General features: G+C 36.4%; 4 protein-coding genes across 8 annotated transcripts; 2 read left to right on the forward strand and 2 right to left on the reverse strand.

Moving 5' to 3' along the window:
* Positions 1 to 3081: 3081 nt before the first annotated feature.
* LOC103869080 (myosin-11) lies at positions 3082 to 10539 on the forward strand. 2 transcript variants are annotated; one of them, XM_033281067.1, is made up of 12 exons: positions 3082 to 3225; positions 3324 to 3434; positions 3874 to 3987; positions 4091 to 4291; positions 4363 to 4485; positions 4590 to 4754; positions 4899 to 7529; positions 7581 to 9281; positions 9403 to 9558; positions 9711 to 9812; positions 9897 to 10042; positions 10125 to 10539. In XM_033281067.1, the coding sequence occupies exons 3-12, from the start codon at positions 3910 to 3912 to the stop codon at positions 10399 to 10401; spliced, it is 5580 nt and encodes a 1859-aa protein (XP_033136958.1). In that variant the 5' UTR covers positions 3082 to 3225; positions 3324 to 3434; positions 3874 to 3909; the 3' UTR covers positions 10402 to 10539. The 2 variants fall into 2 exon arrangements, with proteins under 2 accessions (XP_033136958.1, XP_009145378.1); XM_009147130.3 differs by having other exon boundaries at positions 4899 to 9281.
* A 155-nt stretch (positions 10540 to 10694) lies between these two features.
* LOC103869081 (membrane-anchored ubiquitin-fold protein 6) lies at positions 10695 to 12036 on the reverse strand. The gene is made up of 3 exons (XM_009147131.3): positions 11622 to 12036; positions 11171 to 11341; positions 10695 to 10992 (listed from the first exon to the last, which is right to left on the reverse strand). Exons 1-3 carry the CDS (start codon positions 11749 to 11751, stop codon positions 10937 to 10939), a joined length of 357 nt encoding a protein of 118 aa, XP_009145379.1. The 5' UTR covers positions 11752 to 12036; the 3' UTR covers positions 10695 to 10936.
* A 1347-nt stretch (positions 12037 to 13383) lies between these two features.
* LOC103869082 (F-box/kelch-repeat protein At1g22040) lies at positions 13384 to 15683 on the reverse strand. 4 transcript variants are annotated; one of them, XM_033281121.1, is made up of 2 exons: positions 15153 to 15683; positions 13384 to 15103 (listed from the first exon to the last, which is right to left on the reverse strand). In XM_033281121.1, the coding sequence occupies exon 2, from the start codon at positions 15008 to 15010 to the stop codon at positions 13595 to 13597; it is 1416 nt and encodes a 471-aa protein (XP_033137012.1). In that variant the 5' UTR covers positions 15011 to 15103; positions 15153 to 15683; the 3' UTR covers positions 13384 to 13594. The 4 variants fall into 4 exon arrangements, with proteins under 4 accessions (XP_033137012.1, XP_033137011.1, XP_009145381.1 ...); XM_033281120.1 differs by having other exon boundaries at positions 13384 to 15106; positions 15156 to 15681; XM_009147133.3 differs by having other exon boundaries at positions 13384 to 15037; positions 15165 to 15677.
* A 5585-nt stretch (positions 15684 to 21268) lies between these two features.
* LOC103869083 lies at positions 21269 to 26185 on the forward strand. The gene is made up of 2 exons (XM_009147134.3): positions 21269 to 25172; positions 25295 to 26185. The coding sequence occupies exons 1-2, from the start codon at positions 24807 to 24809 to the stop codon at positions 25931 to 25933; spliced, it is 1005 nt and encodes a 334-aa protein (XP_009145382.1). The 5' UTR covers positions 21269 to 24806; the 3' UTR covers positions 25934 to 26185.
* Positions 26186 to 27168: the final 983 nt, after the last annotated feature.

Genomic DNA, 27168 nt, shown 5'->3' on the forward strand with positions numbered 1-27168 from the left:
TTTTTTTGTTCCAAATTATTTGACGTTTTCGATTTTCTATGTAAAATTTATTACTAATTAATGCTAGATGACCAATGATATTATAGTTTCTATTTTATTATTGGTTAAATTGTGGTTAAATAAACAATTAATGATGTTTTTGTTTAGAAATTAAATGTTTCTTAATCTATGTGCATAATCCTAAAACGTCATATATAAAAAAACGGAGGGAGTAAAAAATTTGTTGTCAACAATAAATATTTAATTCGAATATATATTTTTTTTGGTCAAAAATTTAATTCGAATATATATATATATATATATATATATATATATATATATATATATATATATATATACCTACTGCACATTGGCAAATTGACTGTCTGAGAGTGTGTCGGTACCAGTTGATAAAAAAAAGTGGGTCGGTATCAATACACGTTTATCAGATATTCTGGAAGAAGTTTTATATCTGTCAAATCCCCGTTACACATACTTTATACTTAAGTGCTATTAGAAAATCATGTAAAGAATAACGATAATGCGTTTGTTCTTTTAACTCGTAGATTTGAAGAATTTATTTAAGCCTTTTGGTCCCATATATGTATGACAAACAGTATAAAAATAAATATTTAGAAAGATTAATACTAGCAAACTGTAATTTTTTTAATTGAAACAAAAATCCATTGTTTTGATAGAGTGATTCTATAAACTATATCAAATATTAAAGTTATTAGTTTACAAACACTTTTCATATTATATATTTTGAAGTATGTTTTTATAGAAAACAAAAAAAAAAGATTTTACAGTGTATATATATATATATATTGATTAAATTTTATAGTTGCAGATTTTATATTTATTTATTTAATTATTTGGTGTATAAAAATATGTACTGTAATGTATATATATTATTAAGTGTAAAATGACAAAAAACCATCAATTATTTTGAAGTATTTAATTTTTTTAATACAGTTATCGAATTTGGAATTCATGAAATTTATTAAATTATTCTATTTATTAATTTATCATGTTTTTAATTTATAAAGTTTCTACTTTTTATAACAGTTTAATAAAGTTTCTACTTCATTAATCAGAAATTTCACCAATAACAGAAAAACCAAAACTAAAAATTATCCAAAGTTTCATTTTTTCCTATTTTTCTCTATAAAACCATGCGCAATGTGTTTAAAATGTGTTAAGAAGGCAATTGCCTTAGGCCGCTGCTATATTAAATGATATATTTTAGCTCCCCCCCCCCCCCCTCCCCCATTTTAATATATTTTATGCTGTTTATTTAAGCTTTCTATGTATTATTAAAATTAATATTTATATTTGTATCAGAATTTTTTTTTCTCATATGTTTTTATTTCTAATATTGTAGTAATACATTTCTAACTCCACCTTTTAGCCTATCTAAACTAACATATATTTGATTAAATAGTTACAAAATTATCATAGATAGATTTAAATATGTGTAAGTTTTCTTAATATTTTGTTTAGTAGACTACGTAATTTATATTCTCTTAAGAAAGATTTTTTCTTCATATGAATTTATAAACATAAATATATAATTTTATAGGGGTTTTTGTAATACATGTTTACTATTCTCCTTGTTTCATTTTAATTGTCGTTTTAGATTTAGCCACACATATTAAAAAATATTTAATTTATATATTTACTAAATAAAAATATTATTACCAATCCACCTAACCATATTTCAATCAACAGAAAAATAAATTAGAATATAAAATTAATAAATTTTGCATTGAAATTATAAACCGATATTATTTTGAAACGAAAAATTTAATTTAGAAGACGGTTAAACTGAAAGAGAGGGTTTATAAATCACCGAAACATTTTTTTATTTTAGCTTTCGGCCTTCCAACACCTAGACATGACACTGTTTTTAATCTTTTCTCTAAAGAACTAATTTTGGATTTTTTTGGTTATTCATAAATAACCACTTCATTAATTCTGTTTTTACTTTATTTCTTCCTTCTTTTACTTTATCAGAAACATTTTTAGTAAGGTTAGTCACTAATCTGAACTTTCATGATTCATCTATATAATCACATACTCAGCTATTTGAGTATAGGCCCAAAAGAGCCCGTATCATCCAAGCCGGCCTCGTCGAATTGTGTAACACTCGGATCACCGCCACGTGCAACGATGTTGCACATGATCACATGCTAAAGCGTAAATAGCTTGGTTGGCTGTGCGACCGGGAGAAAAAGAGACCGGACGAATTTGAAGCCCACGTGCTTCCTGGTCCATTCTCTATCGCCGTTTAAGGGCCTACCATTACCATCTATTTTTTTACCTTTTAAAACTACAATTATTAGTGCACAAAAAAAAACTACAATTATTAATTAATCACATGTATTCATTTTTACATTTGGATGACATAACGCAACTATTTCACTAATCAATCGATAATCCACGGTCTGATTAACTGCAGAGTGTTGATATTTTATATTTTTAACCATTCAAGAGATTTGTTGTAAAAAGGTTAAGAGACCTAACCGTTGCTAAGTTTTATATTAGTGGATCTCGATTTACTTTTTAAGGTTATAAATTGATTTTTGTTCTTTAAATTAATTTGAAAACAAAAAGTGAACTTTTTAATGTATAATGTTATATTATGATACTAACGTTGTAGTCGTTAAATGTCATTAATTTAAAAAGCACATTTGGGGAAGTAGATTGGTCAAATCTTTGCTGGTTTTCAAACATGATTTCGATTTTTATCCGTTCTCTGTTAGCATAGTACATTATTTTTATCCATTTTTTGCTTATTTTATTTTAATTTAAAAATGTTCATTAAATTCCAGTGTATACTTAAAAGTTAACTATAAATAAATATGAAAAATGAAAATAAATAAATCTGAAATTGGTGACACACCTCAAAAAAGAATGAAAATATAGTCAGACATAATAAATCTGCAGTTCTTATTTATGGAAAAAAACAAAATGGGACCATGTGATTAAATAAAATGGGGGGAATTAGGGAAGGGGGATTAATAAGTGGCTTTGGCGGGATGTCATTGTTTCTTAATTAATCCTTCTCTTTTACTTAAAACCCCAAATACACACACACACACACACTGTTGTTGTGTTTGTGAGAGAGACCGTAATCAAATCATCATCTCCATCTGATATTTCACCAACACTTGTCAATTAATCAACCCTAAAACCTAATCTCAACCTCCTCCTCCTCCTCTCTTCCCCTAAATCTCTAGATCCGTAATGCAGCTTAATCCAACTTGATACTTATTAAGCCTATCCCAATTTCAAATTCACACTTTTTTTTTAAATATTATTTTTATTATTATTATTCTCAGTGGGAAAAGCTGGAGAAGAAGAGACATCGTGGTTGAAGAGATTCTCCATTGGTGGGCGTTGTTGCTTGCTTCCGACATAAGTACTCACTCCCCTTCAGATCCGGACATAAGGTGACTCATCATCTATCCTCTCATTAATGCACAACCAACCAATCCTTTTCTTAGTGTCTTGTTGTTTCTAAATCTGCTCATAAGAGTCTTGTTCTGGTCAGTGTTCTTAGCATTTTCGTCGCAGTTGGCTCAGTTTTTGAGTTTCAAGTTGACTAAAGTTTGGGGCTTTGCTTTGGATCTGAGGATTTAGCTTAGCAATTGGCACTTTTAGATTCCTTTTTTTGCCGAAAGCTCTTTCCTTTATTGGAATTGAGGAGGATTCAAATAGTTTAGTGAATTTAGCTTTTGGTTGAACAGCTGAGTGACTTAGATCTAAGCTTGTACCTGATGATGGTCTCATTGTTCTTCTTGTTTCTTGTTATGGTTGTTCTTATGGTAATTGGAAGATAAACATGGAATATTAAGAAAATTGAGCTCATTTTTTATTTGTTTGTTTCAGGTGAGGAGGCTCTTTTGATTCTTTTTTTGTTGAGTAATGTCGAGACTTGCGAAATGGAAGCTGGAGAAAGCCAAAGTCAAAGTGGTCTTTCGGTTGCAGTTTCATGCTACTCATGTAAGTCAGAATGACACAATCAGATACTTGTTGATGGTGTGCGTCAATGGGGGAATGCACATAGTAATCTGATGGATTGGTTTGTTTTTTATATAATGAAAAGGTTCCACAAGCGGGATGGGACAAGCTGTTCATATCTTTCATCCCTGCTGACTCTCTAAAAGCTACAGCTAAGACAACAAAAGCTCTTGTCAGAAATGGGACTTGCAAGTGGGGTGATCCCATTTACGAAACTACAAGGCTGCTCCAGGATACAAGGACCAAGCAATTTGATGAAAAACTCTACAAGATTGTTGTGGCTATGGTACACTTTCTTTCTTCCATCTGACTTGCAATTTCGGATTTTAATTTTTTATTCCCTTCTTATGTGATCAGGGTACTTCTAGATCTAGTATACTTGGAGAAGCTATGATCAACCTTGCTGAATATGCTGACGCCTTAAAGCCTTTTGCGGTGGCATTGCCCTTGCAAGGCTGTGATTCAGGAGCTATCTTACATGTATGGAACATTTAGCATTTTCTCTCATCCCTATAAAGAGTTTGACTTCCCTTTTTTACTTTAGAGATTGATTGATTGCTCAACTTTTCTGTTGTTATTTTCAGGTCACTGTACAGCTGTTAACTTCAAAAACAGGCTTTAGAGAGTTTGAGCAGCAGAGAGAACTCAGGGAAAGGGGACCGTCCACCACCCCTGACCATAGCAGTCCTGACGAATCCTCTCGTTCCAGAACTTCCCCTTCTGATGACTCTCTTAGTCATGTTGATAAGGTTAGATTGCACAATATGCTGCTAAATAATATATTTACATGTCTGTAGTTTGATCTCACCAATGTATAGGAAAATTTTATTACACAACTAGTTTTGGGTGTGAGGGGTGTTGACACAACTTATACTGTCAATACTTTTCTGCAGACAAATATAAGAGGGAGTTTCAGAGAGAAGTTCCGAGATGATTCTTTAGTGGAAGAAGCTGTGAGGCCAAATGACCCTGATTCATCAATGGGATTCGATGTCTCTTCAAACACATCAGGAAGCCTAAATGCAGACAAACATGATATATCCAGCACAAACGAAATTGACAGCCTCAAAAGTATGGTTTCCGGAGATTTGAGTGGACTTGCTCAGAGCCCTCAGACAGAGAAAGACGCTCGCGAGTGGCACAATGGCTGGGGTTCAGAGTATCTTAACAAGAATAGCGATTTGGGCAATGCCATAGAAGAGAACATTAAGCTTAAAGGCTTCGTGGAGGACATGGAATCATCCATTAATGAGATTAAGACTGAAGTGAACTCGCTACAGTGCCATGCAGATGATATAGGTTCCAAAGCTCAAGAGTTTTCTCAAATACTTATTTCAGAGATCAGTTCTGGGGATCGGTTGGTCAGGGAAGTGTCTGTGTTGAAATCAGAGTGCGCAAAATTAAAAGAAGAGATGGAGCGCTTGCGTAGCGTCAAAACACATGTTGGATATAACAGCAAAGACCAAGATAACGTTTCCCACAACCTACAGCTAAGATGGCTGCAAGGTCTTTCAGTTGTAGAGGATAACATCAGAGCGATTCAAAACAAAGTTTGCTATAGCTACCATGACAGGGACTTACGCTTGTTCCTCGCAGACTTTGAGTCTCTGCTCGGAGTTCTACTGGACTTCAAAAGGCAGATTAGCACAGTACCATCTGAGAAAACCACCACCTTAGCCAATAAAAATGAGAGAGGCATATCAGGTTCTCAGCTGGACACTGAGATTTATCAACCAGAGCTTGATCCCCTTCAGTATCTTGGTATGCCTGATCTTACATCTCGTGAACCCAATTCAGCAGATTCTGCAAATGCCATGAGAGATAAAATACTCGAGCTTGTGCGAGGGCTGGACGAGTCTAAAGCCGAACGTGATAGCCTTACCAAGAAAATGGATCAGATGGAGTGCTATTACGAATCTCTAGTCCAGGAGCTCGAGGAGACTCAAAGGCAGTTGCTAGTAGAGTTACAGAATCTAAGGACTGAGCATTCCACGTGCATCTATAGTATCACTGGCGCTAATGCTGAGATGGAAACGTTGCGCCAAGATGTGAATGAGCAAGCGCTCAGATTTTCCGAGGAGAAGAAAACTTTGGTTTCTCTGAATGAAGAACTGGATAAACGAGCTATGGCTGCAGAGGCAGCACTTAAAAGGGCCCGCTTGAATTATTCTATTGCTGTCAACCATTTGCAGAAGGATCTTGAGTTGCTTTCCTCTCAGGTTGTATCTATGTTTGAGACCAATGAAAACCTCATCAAGCAAGCTTTTCCAGACCCTGGTGATTCAAAGCCTGAGAAACAGGACACTCGTGATGTAAAACTCACACAGTTTCAAAATGAGAAGAAGGGGATGAAGGAACGGCCCTTAAAGGGTGATATTCTTCTAGAAAACTTGCAGAGATCTCTTCAGGTGCAAGAAAGCCTATATCAAAAGGTTGAAGAAGAACTTTATGAGATGCACTCAAGGAACTTATATCTGGAAGTGTTCTCGAAAATTCTACAGGAAACTTTCCTTCAAGCAAGTGTTGACATAAGAATAATGAAAGGGAAAATTGATGAGCTTGGATGGCAGCTTGAGCTTTCAACAGAGGCCAAGGAAATGTTGAAGCAGAGGCTGGATATTACGCTGGACGAGGTCTTCTCTCTGAATGAGGAGAAAACCACATGCATTGCCAAATGGAATGCTGTAGCTTTTCAGAATCAAAGTTTAGAGGCAAATCTGCAGAATGTTACTCACGAAAACCTCATCCTTCTGCAAAAGATGGATGAACTGGAATCTGTAGTGCTCGAGTCCAAGAATTGGAAAAACAGTTACGAGACATGCATTTGTGAGAAAAAAGAGCTCGCAGAGCTCTTGGAGAAAGAAGCGCTTGAAAAAGTTCATCTTCAGAAACGGTTTGCTACTGTGCAGGCTGAGTTTGATTCTCTGAGAGATAAGTTTGATGATCTGGCTACTGCAAATGAAAATCTGCAGAAGGACGTCGGCAGTCTGAAGGACAAGCTGATGAACACATTAGGTTGCTACAATGAAAAGCTCATTTCCTTGCCTCTGTGGGAAGGAGGAGTGGATCTTGATTTGGAGTCCCCTGATTTAGCAGAGCAGCTTGATAGATTCTTGTGTAAGATATGTGACAAAAGTCTTGTACTTATGAAAGAAAATAAAGATCTGGTGGAGGAAAAATCCAAGACAGAGTTTCATTTGAGGGCTGCAGAGGCTGACATTACTGAGCTCAAGCAGAAGCATGAGAATAATGTGCGCCTACTCGTGGCTAAGAATGAGGCGCTTGGCCAAGAGATCTCAGAACTAAGCTCTGTAACTGTTGAACATGGAAGAGCCAAGCTGCTTGTTGAAGAACTAGCTGAAGAGAAAAAAGGTCTTCAGGTTTCTCTTATGGATAAATCTCAGGAAACGTTGGGTCTTGTGCGTGAGCTTGAGAATTTAAGGACAACATTTGATCAAGAGTTGAGAATTGAAAAAAGCTCCAGGCAGGAATTAGAAACTAAAATGCAAGATCTTACTTCTGAGTTGACTGCTAAAAGTTCCAAATTGCTGAGCTTTGATGAGCAAAGCTCTGAGTTAGTCCATCTGAAGCAAATGGTTTCGGATTTGGAGTTGGAGAAAGCAAATCACACTCATCTTTTGTCAGGATATGAAACATCTCTGAGAAGCTTGAATCGTGATTCATCATATATTTCCGATCTGGAATCTCAGTTACTTGAAATGGTGGAATTTTCAATAGCAGCAGATATCCAGATTGTTTTCACAAGAAGTGAATGGGAGACTTATGCTGAGGAGAAGCGCAAGGAACATTTTGAGGTACTGACTGCACTCAATGGCTCTCGTAATGTAGAAGCTCAGTATATGGATAATAATATAAAGCTATTGACAGATCTCGACTCTGTAAAATCAGAACTGAAAATTGAGAGAAGTTTGAGAAACAAATTAGACAGCAGAATCGAAGAACTTGCGTCTGAGTTAGATGAGAAGCACCTGCTGTTGGATAACTTCGATTCTCAGAAATCTCAAGTGAAACTTTTGGAGAAGATGGTAGCTGAACTGGAATATGAAAAGTCTTCTCAAAATTTGGAGTATGAGAGAAATGCTCAGCGAGAGTCTTCTTTCATTGAAGAACTGTTTCAGTGTCTAATAGCTGGAGATGTTCAGCATGTTGTTACAAAAATCCAGTCTGAGACCTACATCGACGACCTTGCAGAACAACTTAGCTGCTGCTCTAAGAGCCATCTTGAGTTTCAAAAGAAGCACGCTGATATGGAATCTGCCCTCAACCATTGTCTAGTCAACGAGAAGCGGTACGTGGAAGAAAACAATCAATTACTGGTTAATCTCGAAGTCTTGAAGTCTGAGCTAGAGTCTTCCACGGCTACAAGCAGAGCTCTTACTGATAGAAATGAAGAAATGTCAGTCGAGCTTGAAGAATACACAAATACGCATGGGAATGCAGAAAGAAGTTACTCTGAGAGAAGCCTATGTGCTAATGAGGTTGAGCAATTGAAATCTTTGTTGGTTGAGCATGAAGAAGAAATAGAAAAACTGATGGTGTTAAAGGCTGAGGCGGAAATAACAATCGAGGTACTGAAAGATAAACTAGCTGAGCTGTGTGGAAAAGGTGGCAGTGAGCTTGAGAAACTGCAAAACAGGTGCGGTGATCTCACTCAGAAGCTCTCTGGGCAGATTCTGAAAACAGAAGAGTTCAAAAGCTTGTCCATCCATTTGAAAGAGCTTAAGGACAATGCAGAAGCTGAATGCACTCGTGCCCGTGAAAAGACGGACTACCAAGCCCCGCTAACTCCACAGCAGGAGTCATTGAGAATCATTTTCATCAAAGAACAGTATGAAACCAAGCTGCAGGAGCTTCAACATCAGCTGACCATGTCCAAGAAGCATAGTGAAGGAATTCTGATGAAATTACAAGATTCCATTGATGAGAATGAAGCTAGGAAGAAGGCGGAATCCAGCTATTTAAAGAGAACCAAAGAGCTGGAAGATAAAATATTGGAACTGGAGGCTGACATGCAATCTGTTATGAACGATAGACGTGAGAAGACAACAGCTTATGACATGATGAAGGCTGAGTTGGATTGTTCATTGCTTAGCCTCGAGTGCTGCAAGGAAGAAAAACAGAGGCTTGAAGATTTTCTGCAAGAGGAGAGACTGAAAATGTCTAAAGAGCTAGAATCAATGAGAGCCTCGAGTACTCAGGGTGTAACGGAGTTGGCTGACAAAGATATAATTGCAAGCCCCAGGCCGAAAATTCAGGTAAACGTCTGTCCCGTTTATACTAGCATTTATCGGGAAGTTATTTTATGTATCATAGAGCTCATGTTAAAACTAGTTTTGCTCCTAGCTTTCATGTTAACGTATGTCTATTGTTCATCAGGGTGCTATTCAATCGAGGGGTGTAAATGAAAACGGAGACCAATCACCTTCGGGAGAAGCAATGGCACTGGACAAGAGTGAAGAAAGCCTAGCTTTGATCAATGATAGCTTTAGGGCAGAGACTTTAAGGTCTAGCTTGGATCACTTAAACAATGAGGTAATATTGCATTGTTGTTTAAAATGTCTAAAGAGTGGAGTCAACGTAATTGGAGATTTTAAATAGCAGTGGCTTAGTATTAGATTTGATGGCAATTCTGAATCAGAAATGTATACTAGCTGGTTTTGAATCCTTTTTTGTCTCCTATACAGCTAGAAAGGATGAAGAATGAGAATCTACTTGAATCTCAAGATGATAATGATTCAGAAACCAGATTCCCGGGTTTGGAACAAGAGCTGATGCAGTTGCGTCAGGTGCGGAAGCTTACCTTTCTACAGACTCTAATATATTAAAGCATGTGTGTATCATCACAAGTCTTATGATCATCTTTTCAACAGGCAAAAGAAGAACTTCAAAGCATCTTCCCTCTATCTCACGAGAATTACAGCTGCAGGAACGCATTGGAGAGGGTTCTTGCACTGGAAATAGAACTTGCTGAAGCATTACGTGGAAAGCAAAAACACTCAACCATCCATTTTCAGAGGTACATAATGATCCTGGAGGAACGAGAAAGAACTATACTAAACACTGAACTTACACCTTTTTTTTTTTGCCTGAAATTGCAGCTCTTTCTTGAAGCAACACACAGATGACGAAGCAATCTTCCAGAGTTTCAGAGACATAAACGATCTAATCGAGGAAATGCTGGAGACCAAAGGCCGGTATGCATCTATCGAGACAGAGCTCAGGGAGATGCATGACCGCTACTCTCAGCTAAGCCTCAAGTTCGCAGAGGTTGAAGGAGAGAGACAAAAGCTGATGATGACTCTGAAGAACGTAAGAGCATCCAAGAAAGGAATGGTATTAAACCGTTCATCTTCAGCAACTCTTGGTGAACATTAATGCACAGATGATGATACTATGTATATATATGTCCCCAAGGATGTTGAATAATAAGTCCCAAGTTCTAACAGTGGTCTCTCAAGTTATAGATAGCTTAATATAAAATGTTCTTTAATTCAAAGATATGGGGTTCTCAAAGTGATGTCTTCTCTGTATTGTACAGAAACCGCAACTTGTTCAACTCAGAGAATCAAACTGTAATTTTCAATTATACTAGAAAACTCATGTTATGTTTTATCTTTCAAACTGTTTGTTCTGCACGTATTGTATATAATTTTTAAAAACAATCATCCTTCAAGAATCGTAGTACATTTTCTTGAGCCATTTTTGATAAACAATGAAGAAAAGATGAAAAATAAATTATCAACCACACAAATGTAAACAAGTTCTGTAATGAAGATCCTTTGTTTTTTTTTTGTTTTTCATGTCTATGCCAATAAGGGAACTTCTCAGCTGTTCCATGGAGCAGCAATCACCCAGTGCTATATATTATCATGAAGGATAAAAATCTCTATATGATCCAATTTACTTGCAGCTACAAAATGGTGCATGCGCAACGATTCTTCATGGGAGGATCATTCTGCAGTTTTTCTGTGTAACAGATATAAAAATACATATAATGAGATGATATAACCCCATCATCTCAAAAAACCTTTTGGAAAACAATGGAAGTTTGGAATCTGAATACCATATCCACAAGCGAGTAGAGAATATATAGGAAACCTATTACAATAAAGAAAAAAGTATAGGAAGGTATTGAAACAGTTACCGCTCTTTTTGTCTAAAGTAGGAGGGCGAAGAACAACATGCATAGTGATGACCATTCCTGGAAGTTCACCAACGGGAAGCCTTGATTCAGCAAGTGTCCTGTTGTTGTCCAGTATCTTCCCGGCGTTGATGAGCTTCACATCATTTACAGTCTTTGGAATGTTTTCTGCGTCTGGTCAAAACAGAGAGACACACTTGAGAACTGCAGTTCCAACACAACCTTAATATACCCATTCTTGTTAAATTCTAAAACTATACAAAGCTCAGTACCTAAACTTAGGCGAATAAAAGCGTTCGGTATACATTAAATCATTACAGAAACAAGAATCAAACTTCTTAGCAAATCAAATTTCAATGATGGAAAGGCAGAAACAAGAATCAAAGAATATGAAGTTTATTTTTTAAAACAATCAAAACATAATGATGGAAAGGAAGAGAAGCACATATGTTACCTTTAGGCCATTGAGAGATGATCTTCTCTTTGAGGGAAGAAACAGTCATAGATTGATTGTACTTGCTGGGACCTATGTCAGTGCCATCAGCGAGTCTAAACTTGAGTTCTATCCAATCTTCACCTGCCATCTCTCTCTATTTCCCCCCACCACCACAACACAACACACAAAAAAGATTCAAAAGTCTTCACCTTTTCTCTCTCTGGGGAATATCATCGAACACAAGACGTGCTTTTTCACCAATTCGACCTAAATAACGAAAACCCAAATCAAGTTTTGTTGAAAACTTCAGAACCCAGTTGCTGAAAGAAACAGACTTTATCCTCTTCTTGACGGTTTCTGAAGAAGAACAGATCCAATTATAATTGAAAGGTTTATATGATTAAGAAGAAATGAAAGAGAAAGAAGATGAAGAAGAAAAGAGAGAGGCAAGGCTGTGTCTTTGAGCAGCACAGATTTTAATTTGGGGGTTTCTTTGTCAAAGTGAGATTCTTCTTCGTTTTGACTTTTCTACCCCTCTTTAATCTCACACAATTAAGCTGACTTTTTCTTTTAATTATCAAGAATTTTTGTCTAATTAACCTCAGATTGCTTCATGGTGATGATATATATTGACGATATATAAGAATATAGTTTTTTTATATGTATAATGCATATATGATTAACTCTAAACTCTGGCCATGTTGTACTATATCAAAAATGTACTAGTGGATTTCTCAATTATTTGATTTATGTTAAGTGGGTATTGATACTCTTCTTGACATTTTTAAAAAAGAAAGATATTGGGCTTATTTGTGGGTTCCCTCCATGTCATCTCTCAATTATTTTATAGCATTTTGTTCCTTTAATACTTTGGGCATATATGCCAAATTTTATATGTGATTTGTAACAAGGGGGTAGTCCTGGCATTTAGGAATGGTTAGAAAATGGCAGCCACCAACTATATAAGCCTAACTACTTAACTAATTTAAAGATGGGAGTATTTAATAACATAATGCTAACTCATAAATATGACAATAGTTTATTGTTATTCTTTTCTTTATGTGAAGTTTAAACTTTCAAGATATCTCTTCTACATAAGCTGAATTGTGATTCTTCTGAGTTAGCACTATAAACCAACCTGCAAATGATAAAATTTGGTATAATCGGTTTGTTCAAATAATGTGAGGATATAAAACCAATGCAACATAATTTGATTCTGGTTAGATTCGGTTCAATTTCCAAATGTCATCCTATTCGCCAACCGAAGTATAAGTTATGAAGGAAAATTCGTTCGTGCATTCCACAAAACACCAATACATCTCTTGAATGAAATAAATAACATCCTAGTGATGTTTTAGATAATATATGCATTCAGGAAAGGAAAAAAAGAGGACTTTCTCATTCACATCATATTAAAGTAATACGAAAATTAATCACAAAAGAGATTCGTTGAAATCAAGAACCAACTTTCATTATAAGCAAAAAAGGAAGATATAAAGAGAGGGTGAAATGTCAAATGAGAATCAGGAGATGGTTTTATAGCTTTATGAGCATATGAATATGATACGTTCTTGATTCCAACGCATTAACGATATTATCAGTCTTTCTTTTTACCTGTTTTCTTCTTCTACCTCCAACATCCATAGTGTTAGGTTCTTAGGTCCACAATTATTGAAAGAACCAGAACCGAACCGACACTTCCGGTTAAGCAAAATGATCAATAGCTGAAACAATTCATTTTTACTTACAGGAACTGCTTTAGTGTATACTTGCACATATCAAATCAAGAAAACAGTGACCATATCTATATATTGTTACACAACTTTTTATTGCTCAAGCTTACATGCCACAGCCAAAGCTAGAAGTATACAGAATCTGTATATCATAATTGAAGAATTATACTTATAAAAAAATATCTTTGCGAATAACATATCATAAACCTTCACACTTTGGCTGTACACACAAGATTTTCTCAGTGTCAATGTTGCTTTTCAAATATCTATAACTTGGCAGCTAACAAGCTCAGCAGCACCCAAGTCCTTACTTGCAATAACCTTCCAAATAACAGTATCTGACTTGTTAACTGCATCACCCTTCTCCTTCAAAGAACCTGAACCCACAACACACTTGAAGCTAGAGCTAGAGCTAGAGCCTGATACGTCAGGCACATCAGCTCTCAACACCGTAACGTTACGGTTATGATCTCTAGTAATAAAATGAAGCTTCCCATGAAACCCAGCAAGCAAATAAGGAGACTCCGAATCCGTCATGTCATAAACAGGCACTTCCCCTATAACAACTTTCCAAGCATCTTCCTTCTGATCATATACCTTAATCTTCCCGTTCTCCATCGAGCTAGAAGGATCAAAAGCATACAGCTCCCCATCCACCACAACGCTCAGCTTCGTCCCCGCCTGCCTCGCGGGCCAGCCTTCACCCATCCCAGACGGCATCTCCCCCCAGAGCTCAGTCTCAGGATCATAAACCTCACCACCAACGTCCACAAAGAAAGGCCACGAGTAAAGACTCTGAGGCACGCATAACCTACCGTTGTAACAAGTCATCCCCGTGGCGATGGGCTTCAGAAGGTCAGCCAAGAACGCGTTAGGCAACACTTGGGCCTTAGTGAAAGGCATGCTAGGGACTTCAGACCAAACGTCGGTGGTTGGGTCGTAAACCTCAGCTGTCTGAAGAGGAGATAAGCCTCCACGTCCACGGTCAACGCCTCCAACAACGTAGAGCTTCTTGTCCAACACTCCTGTTTTGGAGTAAGCACGGTTGGCCAGCATAGAGCTCACTTCGCTCCACGAGTTAACAATAGGATCGAATCTCCACACACAGCTCACGGTTTTAGACTTGGACAGACCTCCTAGAACGTAGAGACACCCGTCGACAGAACCAATAGCGCATCCACAGAACGGCATCTGCTCGGAAGCATCTCTTCTACCGAGCAAGCTCCTCACAATCTCACCGACTTTGAGATTCCATGAGCTTCTTCTAGACTCCTCTTCGTAGACGATAACAGGCATTGGAGGCAGTCTCTGCCATCTAGTGGAGACAGGATCCAAAGAGTACCATAGAAGCTTATCATCTTGGCCTTTGGTAAGCACGTAGAGCCACTCCTCGGTTATACCAAGCTCTTTCCTCAAAGCATAGACCTCGGAGGTGGATACAGCTGTTCTCCACTTCCGTGAGACAAGCCGAACGCTCGAGTAGGAGATTCTTGGGAGCCTAGCGAGAATCTGTATAGATAGCTCATCAGGGAGGTTAGGAATCAATCTGCAGTTGTAGTCTTCTTCATGGTTTGAAGAGGATAACTTTCGTCTTTTGCGAGATGAGTTTGAGGGTTCCTCGTCTTGGCTCGTTGCTTTCCTCTTGGAACAGCTTAAGCTCATTACAGAACCCATCAGAGCTTAGCTTCAGATCAACAGTCTCTGCCGAGCAAAAACATGACTTTTCACGATTAAAAGTAACAAACTTTACAATCAAAGAACACAACTTTACAAGCAAGAACAAAACTTTACAATCAAGAACACAAACCCACAAGCCCAAATTACATACTTAGTGAGGAGGAATCAGAGAGGATCAAGGAGACAAAATGAATTCAATCGATCAAGGATCATCGTTGGAATCTAAACTTCAGAGAGTAAGGAACAAAGCTGGGAGATGAGAATCTCTTACCGAAGACGAGAGAGAGAGATCGAGGAGTTAAGATAGAAGAATCTTGAGATCTATCCGAACCACACGCATGTTTTCGGAATTGTCTTTTTTGGATTGCAGATTGTGTTTTTTTATTTTTATTTTTTATTTTTGGGTAGTTGAATCATTCGACGCACGGTTTTTTTTTAATTTAATTTAATTTGTTCTGGGGACTGTGTGACATTTAATGGTGGCCGTTGGATTGATGAGATGATGTGTAAGTTGATCGGATTTTTAGGTAATCCGGTCTGCTTCTTGCCTTCTTCTAGAAAGTCAACTAAACTTCTTCTTTCATAGTCAACAAAAATTAACATTAGTTTTGTTGATTATTAATCAGTGAAATAAAAAATTCTTTTGTGGTGAATGAAATTGAAATAACAAGCTGTTGAAGAAATGCTACACTCTTGAATGTTCTCTCTTCTTTGGTTTTTAAATTTGCATATGATACGGTTTCTTTATTTATCTGCGTTAGAAACAAAAATTATGAACCGCGTTGGTGTTTGGTTTGCTATCAAACCTCCTCTTCCCGCCAATCTCGCTTTAACTGATTAGTCTACTGGAATTTTTTATTTGATTTCAACTTAGAAAAAGCTCTTTTGTTGTTTTTACGACATTGTTCTTCTTCTAAAGCATTTGTAACTTCATTTCCTTGTGGCGTTATCCATTTGATGTAGTGAATAATTAATCATAAGCAATGGATAGTGTGTCTTCTTCTTAGCGAGCTGTGAGTCTACTGGTAATAAAGCACTGGCTAGTCATGAGATTTTTCGCTTTCTGGCATTTTTGTTTTGCTTGGGACATCCGATTAAACGTGTCTGGCACTGCTTGTTCGGGACTAAGTGGAGCCATACTTCCTACACTCACAAGGAACACAAATCTCTGTAGCAAAGTTGAGGAGGGATCGATAAAAGATCCAAAAGCTTTGAATATTCTTCTGTTTTCAACTAATATGAGAACATCGTCTGATCTGTTCATATAACAGAAAAAAAAAACATTGTTTCGTTGACTAGGACAAAAATTATTGAGTCAAAGTCTTATTTGGTGTCAAGATAATAGCTAAGAATAGTCATTAACTCCTCTCAAACACAATGAATTATAGATTATTCTATTCCATATTAGAAAAATCAAATTATTCTATCCGTTCCTTAAAGTTACATATTTTAGATTTTTCACACGTTTTAAATAAATACATTAAATTTACATATTTTTTTGTGTTTATCTTTTTCCATAATTTTAAGCCAATAAAAATTCAACTAGTGCAATTAAGTTTTTTGAAGTTTGTAATTAGTTAATAAAATATGCATTGAAAATGTAAAAAATGGATCTTTTTGAAACAAATTTTTTTCTCTAGGATATGTAACATTAATGAACGAAGAGAGTATTTAATAGCATTGTGACATATTTATATAGAACTTCACTCATGAACATATATATGCAATAGATCAGTAGATAGTCAAGTAAAATCTAATCCACAAAATAGTTTGATAAAATGGCTGCATCATTATAATAAGGATATTGATGCCAGAATTACAGTAAGACATCACGGTCCAAAAGATCCAAAAGCTTGAATATTTATCTTTCTGAAATACCAAAGAGTATCAATCTTTCACGACAATTAATAACATTGTTTCAATGATGCACGTGAGAACAAACATAAAACCAGTGTCTTGTTAAATCATACAACGTAACAAAAAACGCTTAAGGTTTAATTAAATAAAAGGACAAAAACTGGAAGGAACAAAGAAGGGCACTCTTGTGTGTTCAAAAGGAAACTTTGAAAGGGCCACATTTTGCATGGATGATGAATCTTATAGTTAAGTCTTAGTCTTCGCTATGATTTTAGGAACACTTAGTACAATGTACTCAGTACCACATGAAATTATTCAAATTCACACCTCACACTCTCCCATCATCTACATAGGCGCAAGTCTAGTTTTTCACCACTTACTTGCAGTCTGTTATATTTTTCATCTTTCTAATGCTCTGGTGTGGGTAAGGAAAAAGTGCAAGGTAGAATAATGACAATGATGACAAATAGCTGGTGAGAGAGAGTAGTCGTAGTAGAATGATAAGGGGCCGACCTTGATTTATATATAGAGATAGGTACACTCGTTGCCCAAAAAAAAAAAGATAGGTCCACTCAAAAACGTAGAACTAATGATGATATTTTCTCAATTTACTTTTATGTTTAAGAGCTAGTAAACTCTCCTAAATGGAAACTTTGACTACTAATTCAAACATAAAATCGCACCAAAGTCCAATATTGTGTACCTCTTAAACCCTTACCTATTAACTAATGAACCAATACCTCCTAAGTTTTTTTTTTTTAAAAGCCTGCTTCTCTCTATAAACCTAAACCATAAGAGATAACGCAATTATTGACTGATAGAGAAGTTTATTTATCTTTCTTCGTTTGGTTAGTAACTGAGATACCAATTGCTAATCATATGAACGAGAGGGACTGGGTTGGGCCAACCTATGGTCTACCGGTTGTTATGGCAATAGCAACACCGAAAAGCTAAGTTGGTATGGAAGAACTGCTGCTTAGCTGGAACTCCTTCTCTAGCGCCATCGTAGCCAATGGGTGGTTTTCTGGTATTGAATGAGCTCGAGTAGTTGAGTAGCTATAGTTAATGGTACCAGCACATTTGCCGCTAATAGCTATTTCACTATCTTTTCTTGCTAAAATGTACTTATCGATTTGTGTCATCAATTGGATTCTCTATGAACAATGAAGATCCTTTTCTAACAATGTTACACTTCCTTTGACAAATCTGGCCTCTCTCGATTTTGTCCACGTCTGATGATGTAATATAATATTGATTGAGTCTAAGTGAGTACAACAACTACTACAACAAAAATAGAAGCAGAGATGCTTTTGGAAAAGTAGTAAATTTTTATATTAAAAAATTATTACCAACCTTAAGCATCACACTTCAATCTACCACTTGATGTCTTTATGAAATTACAGCTGTCTTTTCTTGATATGACTTGTTCTGCCACTTCCTTCTCGCTCTTCTGATAATTACCCTTCTCTGTCTCTCCACAATATGATTGATCTATTTAGATTAATAATATCTACCATTAGATAAAAAACCTCTCTACTCCTCTTGAAGAAACCCTAGCCGCCACCATCATCAGCTCCGGCTCGGCGTTGATCTTGCCGGTGCCGGAGGCTTAGCCCTCTTTCCCCTTTTCTTTTTTTCCTTTTGCTCTCTTCTACACTTCCTAATCCCCATCCGATATGCTCTCTGCTCTGTTTTCGCCGGGAACCTAACGCCGGAGATCTGCTCGCGAGGATTGAAGGCCTTCAGTTACTGACGGACATGGAGCAGCGGCGAGGTGGAAGGAGCAGGGGGTGTTGAGAGAGTCGGCGTTTAGGGTTGACGGCTCGTCGGATCTATTTTCCCCTTCAGATCTATGGCGGTGCTTTCGCGGCAGTGGCGCGTGGTTTGGTTCAGGAACTTCCTCCATCTTGGACCTTCCGTTTTCTGTAGCGGTGAGGTATTCAAAGGAGTGGAACTTAGGTCAGAGGCGTTATGCTCCGATATGGTGTGAACGCCTCTCTAGACCTTGTTCGGGAAGGATTCTGGTGGTCATGCCTCCGGAGACGCGTGCAGGAGAGCTTGATTGGCGTGTGCTGATGGAGATCCCCTGAAGACGGCGCGTGTAGTTCATCCGACTGAAGCTGGAATCTGAGTCGTCTATGGCTCAGTTCTGTTCAGAAGAATGGTCTCTCTCTCTCTGGTTCCTCCAGTCACGGTGTCAACACTTCACCCCTCGTTGTAAAACCACAGTGTGGCAAACCGAGAGGAGAAAGTTCTCTTTTCCAGTGCGATTACAAGCCGGTATTCACCTTAAGGTGTTGGTGAAAGACTTGAGTTTGTTGGCCGGTTCTCGGCGATGACATATGGCAGGCTCTCACATCTCAGAAGTTGTCAGCTGGAGGTGTGGAGCTTTGATAAACCATATGGTGGAGCTTCAATATCCCAGCGCTGGTCTGGCCCTCGTGCTAACCGGTGGTTGAGCTCTTCACTCCTGTCTAATGTGGACTCGGATGAAGTGATGATATGGCTGCCGCCAAAACCCGAGTTTTAGGATCCACAGTTCCCTTTTGTGCCTAAGTTCAGAGGCAGTGACCTCCTTTGGATGAGCCTTCACTCGGGACAATGCACCCCGGTGTTGTTGCTCATGGGCCATGTACCTCACTCAAATTTTATGGAGCCCTAAAGCGGGAGTTTAATTTGATGTCTTGAGTGGACGCTGGATTCCTCAGGTCGAAGTCCCCTCTTCTGTAACGATTTGCATTGAACTGTGGATCGTTTGCAAGATGCAAATCCTGAGCTTTTCGAATTCCAGAAGCCCTATTGGAGAAATTTCACCAGTCTGGTGTTGATGCGGTTGGTCTTGCGCTCCACTCCGACCTTGTGGTACCACAGCTCTGAACTTCAAAATGAGCTCTCTGCTAGGATTTTATGGAGTACTTGGACAGTTTAGGATGAACTTTGTATTCTTGCCTGTAGAGGTAGAATTAGTTTGGTGTAAGGGACGGTTCATTTCGAGTATTGGAATGGATTCGTTCTCGTTTGTGGTCAAAGAGTACAACCAAGTTTGATTGGGTAGCGTAGGATCCATATATGTGTTCCTAGGTGATACTAGATCGCTTAGTTGTCTTTGTGGTTGAAATCTTTATAGGTCAAAATCCATTGTAATCTCTTATCGGTTAATGAAAGTTGATGTTGAGCCAAAAAAAAAAAAAAGATTAATAATATCTACTCGATACAAAAATACTTGGAAGTCTAGCCCAGTTCATGCATTTTGTTGGTCACCATTCTTACTCAGTGCCTCTGTTCGAAATCTTTCTTGTCTTAGAGTAAAAGTTACGGTCTTGATCTATTACTTTCAAAACAAGTTTAGGGTACTGTTCTTTGTATATATAATTATTATACATAAACACTTGAACAATTTTCATGTACATGGATAAAGCACTCTCAAATCATCACTTCTAATCGTTTTTATATGAAGTAGGACCACATAAAAGAAAACCAGTTTGTTATGTGTACGAATATATCATAACCACATACCTAGATACATATCTGTCTCCAGAAGTATACAAAACTGGCATTTATCATTTGATCAATATTTAGGTGTATGTATATATTTGGCTACATCAAAACAGTTATGATTGGCTTTCATACTTTTAATTCAACATTTTTCCAATTTTCCTTATGATTACGTAAAGCATTGGTTGTTTCACAAGTAATTTTACATTGATATCTTTTTAACAAATATTTGTTTGACAGTTCTTTACCAACAATATTTAATTACTGAAACTAAAACGGTTTTGCTAACCAAACTGGTGAAACATATTTTGCTTATGATGAACAAAGATTACTAGTGTTGTGTGACAGCATATCTATACCTTTGTTGTTTTATGTTTACAATTAACAGAAACATATTGCTTATGATGATTTGTAAACTATAAATCATCACTTCCGTAACTTGTTCTTCTACCGAAAACGATATTGTCTTATCACGAACTTATTTTGTGGAAACAAGGATTTTTTAGAAAATAGCATATCTCAAGATCTCAAGTGGGGGCTGGTTGACCCTCTTAAAAGAATCAAATTATTCCACATCTCGCTTTCCACCGTCCGATTAGAAATCACTGATTCAAAGATTAATCAGTACTTATCAGTTGCTTGCCACCTTAATTAATTAACAATCATAAGTTCTCCTCCTGGGTAGACAGGTAAAAAATATCACTAGTCGTAGTCGGCTACATTCAATTTATACTATAATAACGATTAGGGAAATGCTAAAAAAAAAACGAAAAGTGTTTTCAAAATTTCAAAATTATGTTTTTATGTCTACAACTCGGATTTCCAATATGCTTTCATCTTAATTAATTTTAAATATTTCTAGCACAATACATAAACATAATCACATCTATTCAAATATCAATGATTTAAAAGAAATAATTCACGATATCGTATGAACAAAACCAAAACATTAAAAAATCATGTTGATATTTGTATGATCAGTAGATAAATTTACCAAACTTACCAAAACTAACGCTGTAACGCACCAACTATAACTCTAAAAAGAGAATTCACAAATCGAGCAAACATATGTAATAATCCTCTAACTTTAGGTGGTTGAAGACGTTACAAACGTAAGTTTTAATAAAAATATTTTATAAGTGTAATCAGTCTCGGATAGTTTCCACTTCAGTTTCTTATTGCAATATATCTTACATATAAATTAAATCATTCATAGCCAAAATTAACTAAAATACCGAAACTGACACATTGGCGATCGATTGCAAAAATTGAGATCAACATGCCGAATAAGCGGATGTAACAGCTTACCAGCCATGGACGGTTAGAAGCGTTACAAATTCAATGATTTTCTACCGGAATGTTTTACAAGTGTTACATCATCAGCCTTTTCGGATAGTTTCCACATAAGTTTCTCATTGTGATGAATCTTACGTATAAATTAAAACATTCATAGCCAAAAGTAATTAACATAGATAATATACTTCTCCTTCCATTTAGCTTTATTTTATATTTCATACGTTAATTTGTAAATTTCTATGCAAATTTTGGTGACATTTAAATAAACTTTTTATCAAATCCTTCTGTAAGAGTATGAAAAGGGTAGACAATTAAGAAAACTATGTAAAGGGAAAGATTAATAAAACTGAAAGAAGGGAAAGTCTCTTTATAAACCGAGGTTTTGAGTTGTCCGACGCTTCCCATAGATTTCATGGTCCCCTTCCTCCACTGCCACCACTCATTTCTCTCGCACCATCCTTTGTATTATATACACTAATCATACATTTTTAATCATATCATTATATTTTATATAAACTAATTACTGAGCATGTTTTAGTCTTCATGCGGATGGGGTTCATCCAGTGAAGCTCCTCTCGATGAGGTTTTTTCTCTTGGAAATTTGTCACACTGGTTTGTAAAGCGCCATCTTTAAGACTTGATCATTGGTTCTCTAGCAACAACTGTTATTAGGCTACTACTTAGGTAAAGAGCCAATTTTTAAGCCATATTTCCTGAAAGTTAGATTTTAAACAGTTCGTAAGTAAAATAAATAAAGAAATACATAATCTTAGTTTACTTTTTCACATTTAAAAATGTGCTGATTGAGTCGTAGAAACTGACTTTAACTTTAATACTAATTTACAACATTTAAATCACCAATAATGATTTATTTTGTTTTTTAAAGTTACAGTAAAAAATAAAAAAAATGACTGTAAAAACTTTATTTTTTAAAGTTTCATCTTTTTGCTGTAGAAAATATATTGATGTATCAATCAATTTTAAAGCTACATCATTTACAGCTAAATCAAAAAGTCCTACGTTCTAAAATCTACAGTGAAGTTTCTAAGTTATAGTTCAATCCCCGTATACTCTTAGCTTACAAGATGTATTAAATTTATGTATTCTCCCTTTTGCATTTATTATATATACAATTTGCACACCAACTAATTTATTAGATAAACATTCCTTTTGATATATCCGCCGTTAAATGGGTCCGAAATGCCACTTTCAAAATTTATGATTTATTCTATAAATCAATTACGATTTCATTAAAATAGTTCCCAACGAATCTATCGTCGTACTACTACATAATCAATCTCGATCAACTAAGTCACTAGTGCGGCATCTCTTTTTATTAATTTTTACAATACAATCTAAGGTATTGACTATTTTAATATACCAAGCAAGGTTTACTCGGTTAATATATCTAATTGTTGTGCTAGAACATAGTCTTATGCCGAAGAAGCTATTTGTTAAGGGAAAAAAATAAATGGTTGAGATAAGTTTTTCTAGACTGATGATGGCTTGCAAACATCACAGAGACCTATGTCCTAAAAAGAATTTTGAGTATGTGCATGAAACTAAAAGGATACATACAAAGAATCTCATCATTCCTATTTATTCTTTTTTGGCAAATGTTGCAAACTGTATAAAAAGGAGTTATCAACGAAAAATAAAATGAATTGGGTGAATAAAAAATATAATATTAAGTATAAATCGTTTTCCTTATTTCTATATTCTTGGAGAAAAACCCACAAAATCAGTAGCTCGAGGGAGGAAAAGAGGGAAGAAGCACCATCAAAGGTGAACACCAAACCCATTGTAAAATATATAAAATTATTGAAACCCCACTCAGACCCCTAAACATTCAATGGCTCCTTCCTTTTATTAATCTTTAGCAAAGAAAGGGACCAAATATACGTTAGTGATTAGTATGTTTTAATGTTCATATCTTAACATTTAGACCAAAAATGTTTGAATGTTCATCGTTGGAATCTCAGTATAGAGACTTCACCATGAAATTTCAATGTCAAATGTAAAATACCTTTTGAAAAGACCTCAAGAATTTTACCACCAAAATAGACAGAAAGAATCTTCTTATGGCTCCCTTATCCTTTTTTTTTTTTGAGTCAGTTAGTTTAATATATAAGTACTTCCAGTGCATAAACTCGACAGATGCCAAACAAGCAGCCTTGTAGTCGATATAATTTGTAATATAGTATGCCATAATATTACTTAAAATCATCCAAGAATTGGTTAAATATCACAACCCGATATATAAATCAAAAACGTTAGATACAAAAATGCCACACTTTTAAAGTTGCCTGACATCAAGAGTTTTGTAACTAAACCTAAATACTAAATGTTGAAGATGGAAACTAAAAATGAAAACTCTGAAGTCCTATAATCATATATACATCCAAATACTAGGTATTTGGGCTCAAGATTTTTTTTGTTTCTAATCTTTCTCCATTATTTTCTTGTATGTTTATATCCAACCATTATAAATTTTATTCAGAGAAAGAATCAATTTCTCCAAAGACCAGAGAAAAGAGAACTGATGGAGCAGCTTCTACGCAGAGGAACAAACATATTACAATTTTCAATATATTTCTCAAGTGTAGGAAACAATAGACCCACAAAATTAGATAGATCTCATGAAAACAAATGTTGTCCAGTATGTCTTACTTTCTTGTTTTCTTCAAAAACATTTCTTCTCCATACCCTTTTTCCTTTCATTTTCAATTTTTCTTCTTCATGTATATTCCCCATTTTTTAAGAGAAAAAAAAATCAGACAAAATTACCAATCATCTTTCCTCCTCAGTAGGAAACATTCATCATTGTACCCAACAATCACTTTCATCCTTTAGAATCAAAAACTTCAGCTTCCTTCTTTCTTCTACCTTTCACTCTTCTTCCATCTACACATTTACATTTACACTCATACATATATATATATATATACATACGACACGTATACATACATACATACATACATACATTCACCTTCCACTCTATATAACCTTTTGATTCTCCCCTTTCCCTTTTCCCTCTCCTCCAATTTCCTCACCTCTCTCTCTCTTAAGTCTTATAACATCTTTTCAATTAGATCATCGACCGACCAAAGAAGAAACAACTTAAAAAAAATCAGATCTTTTTAACATGGATCCGTCCTCTGCAAGCTCAGTGAACGGATACTACTCGTTTCTAAACAGATCAATGGATGATCTCGAGAGGGTTTACCTCTCAAACAACTTCATGTCCGTACACTTTTTACAGAGAGCTCTCTGTCTCCTCCGCACCTCCCACTCGCATCTCACTCTCCTCGTTCAGAAACTTAACCTCCCTGTCGGCGACAAATGGCTCGATGAGTATATGGACGAAAGCTCCAAGCTTTGGGAAGCTTGCCTCGTCATCAAGTCCGCCGTTTCCTCCATCGAAAACTTCTCCTCCGCCGGTATTTCAATCGCCTCCACCCTCGACGGCCACTATCACCACCGTCGTCTCTCCCCTCAGCTTTCTCGTCAGGTGGGTACTCGTAAAAACTGAATCTTTACGATCAAAATTCAAAATCTTCAATTACTCTGTTTTTTTCAGTTACTCTGTTTTTAAAGTACTCTGTTTTTGTTGTGGTTTGAATGGTGGTTCAGGTGATAAGAGCGATCACAGGGTGTAGGAGAGAGGCGATTGGGATAGAGGCAGAGAACAGAGCGTTGATGGAGAATCGTGTTCAAAGGTTTCCGTTTTGGTCGGAGCAGGCGGCGGCGACGGTGATGGAGTCGTCGACGAAGTTACAGAACGGGTTCAGTGGTTTCCGCGGCGTACTGTACGCGACGAGGAACATGAGCTCGCTTCTACTCATGGTGTTGATGAACGGTCTCGTCTACTGTGTTCCCAGCGACGCAACGTTGTCGCAAACGCAAACGCAGACGCAGAATCAGGTCAGCGGCTTCGCTGGAGCGATGGGGAGGTTGCAGCAGAGGGTTGCGGCTGAGGTGGGGAGAACGGGGATGAGGAAGGGGATACTGATGCATGAGTATAGGAGGAGCAAGGCGGCGTTGGAAGAGCTTAAGGCGGAGCTTGAGCGGAGAGGAGGAGGAGGAGGAGGAGGGGGAAGCGAGGAGGAGGAGGAGGGAGAGAGGGAGTTGAGAGAGAGAGTGGAGAATCTGAAAGGGTATTTTGGTAATTTGAGGAATGGGACAGAGAGTATAGTGTCGCAAATCGATGATTTCTTTGATGAAATTGTTGAAGGAAGAAAAAAGCTTTTGGATTTCTGCAGCCATAGATGAGAATATCAAAAGCTGACAATTTTTTCAGTTTCATAAAGATGAAAGAAAAAATGAAAAAATTTGGGTAGACTCTAGGCTTAGACGAATCATTCGGTAGGAGTTGTTGTAAGTTGTAACTTCTTTTTTTTTGTTATGAAAAGAAAATGTTAATTCGTCAATCTGCTCTACTTTAGTATTTTGATGTTTATTTCTATAATTCTAGAAATGGAGTTTATTCTCTGAATCATATCTAAAGTAAATGTCTCCTTTTCAGTTTTGGTTCCAGCCCGTTGAAGATGTTTGTTGTTCAATCATATTTGAACACATTAAAAAAAAAAAAAAAAACAAATGTTAGCTCTTTTTCAGAAACATATACTCAAATACGGAGCTCAAATATGTGTTTTGAATGGATATCAAAAGCCTTCAAGTCTATATACGGGTTCATAAGAAGATAACCGAATGGTGAGGGTTATCTGATGTTTTTATCATACAACGTCAAGACATTTTAAGCTGTAATATTATTAGACTTCTCATAGATTTATGGAATTCATATGGTATACTTTAGACTTATTGTATATTTCACTCATGAAACTCCATTAGAATCATTTCAAATGACTCGATATTCATAAAGTATATGAAATTTTAACGTACACAAAATGTAAAAATATTATTAACATGGTTTACAAATACATATAAGATCTTACACTACCATATATTAAACACACAATTTAGAATCGTTAATTAGTAAATACCATATTGTGGTTAGATTTAATTATATGGCTGGATTACAACAGTCATGTCTCAAAAGTGATAGTTCAGTGAGTTATTTTTTATCATGCACCTTCACTAAGAGGACCATATATCATTGTCCTATCACAACTTAATTAAAAACAATGGGTTGAAAAAGAGGTAGTCAAAAGGGAGTGCTTGTTGTCTCTTTGAGATAGTTGGAGAAGAAAGGTGAACAAAGCCAATGATCAAAACTAGAATTTGATTTGATTTGATTCACATAGAGGAGGAAGTAGAGAGAGATTAATTTGAATGGTGATTTTGTGGTGTTAATCAATAATAATGATGAAAATGGATCCTTTCTAAAGCAGATTTGTCTTTTGATTCTTTGGCACTCTCATCTAAGTTTATATGCTTTGGGCACACCTTTGGTGGCTTTTGTGTCAATTAATTATGACTATTACCAATTTCACACCCTAAATCCTTCCCCACCCACTGTTTTAAGACACTCCATCTTTACTTCTTTA

Source organism: Brassica rapa, chromosome A09 (genome assembly GCF_000309985.2).
Source record: "Brassica rapa cultivar Chiifu-401-42 chromosome A09, CAAS_Brap_v3.01, whole genome shotgun sequence".
Lineage (NCBI taxonomy): Eukaryota > Viridiplantae > Streptophyta > Magnoliopsida > Brassicales > Brassicaceae > Brassica > Brassica rapa.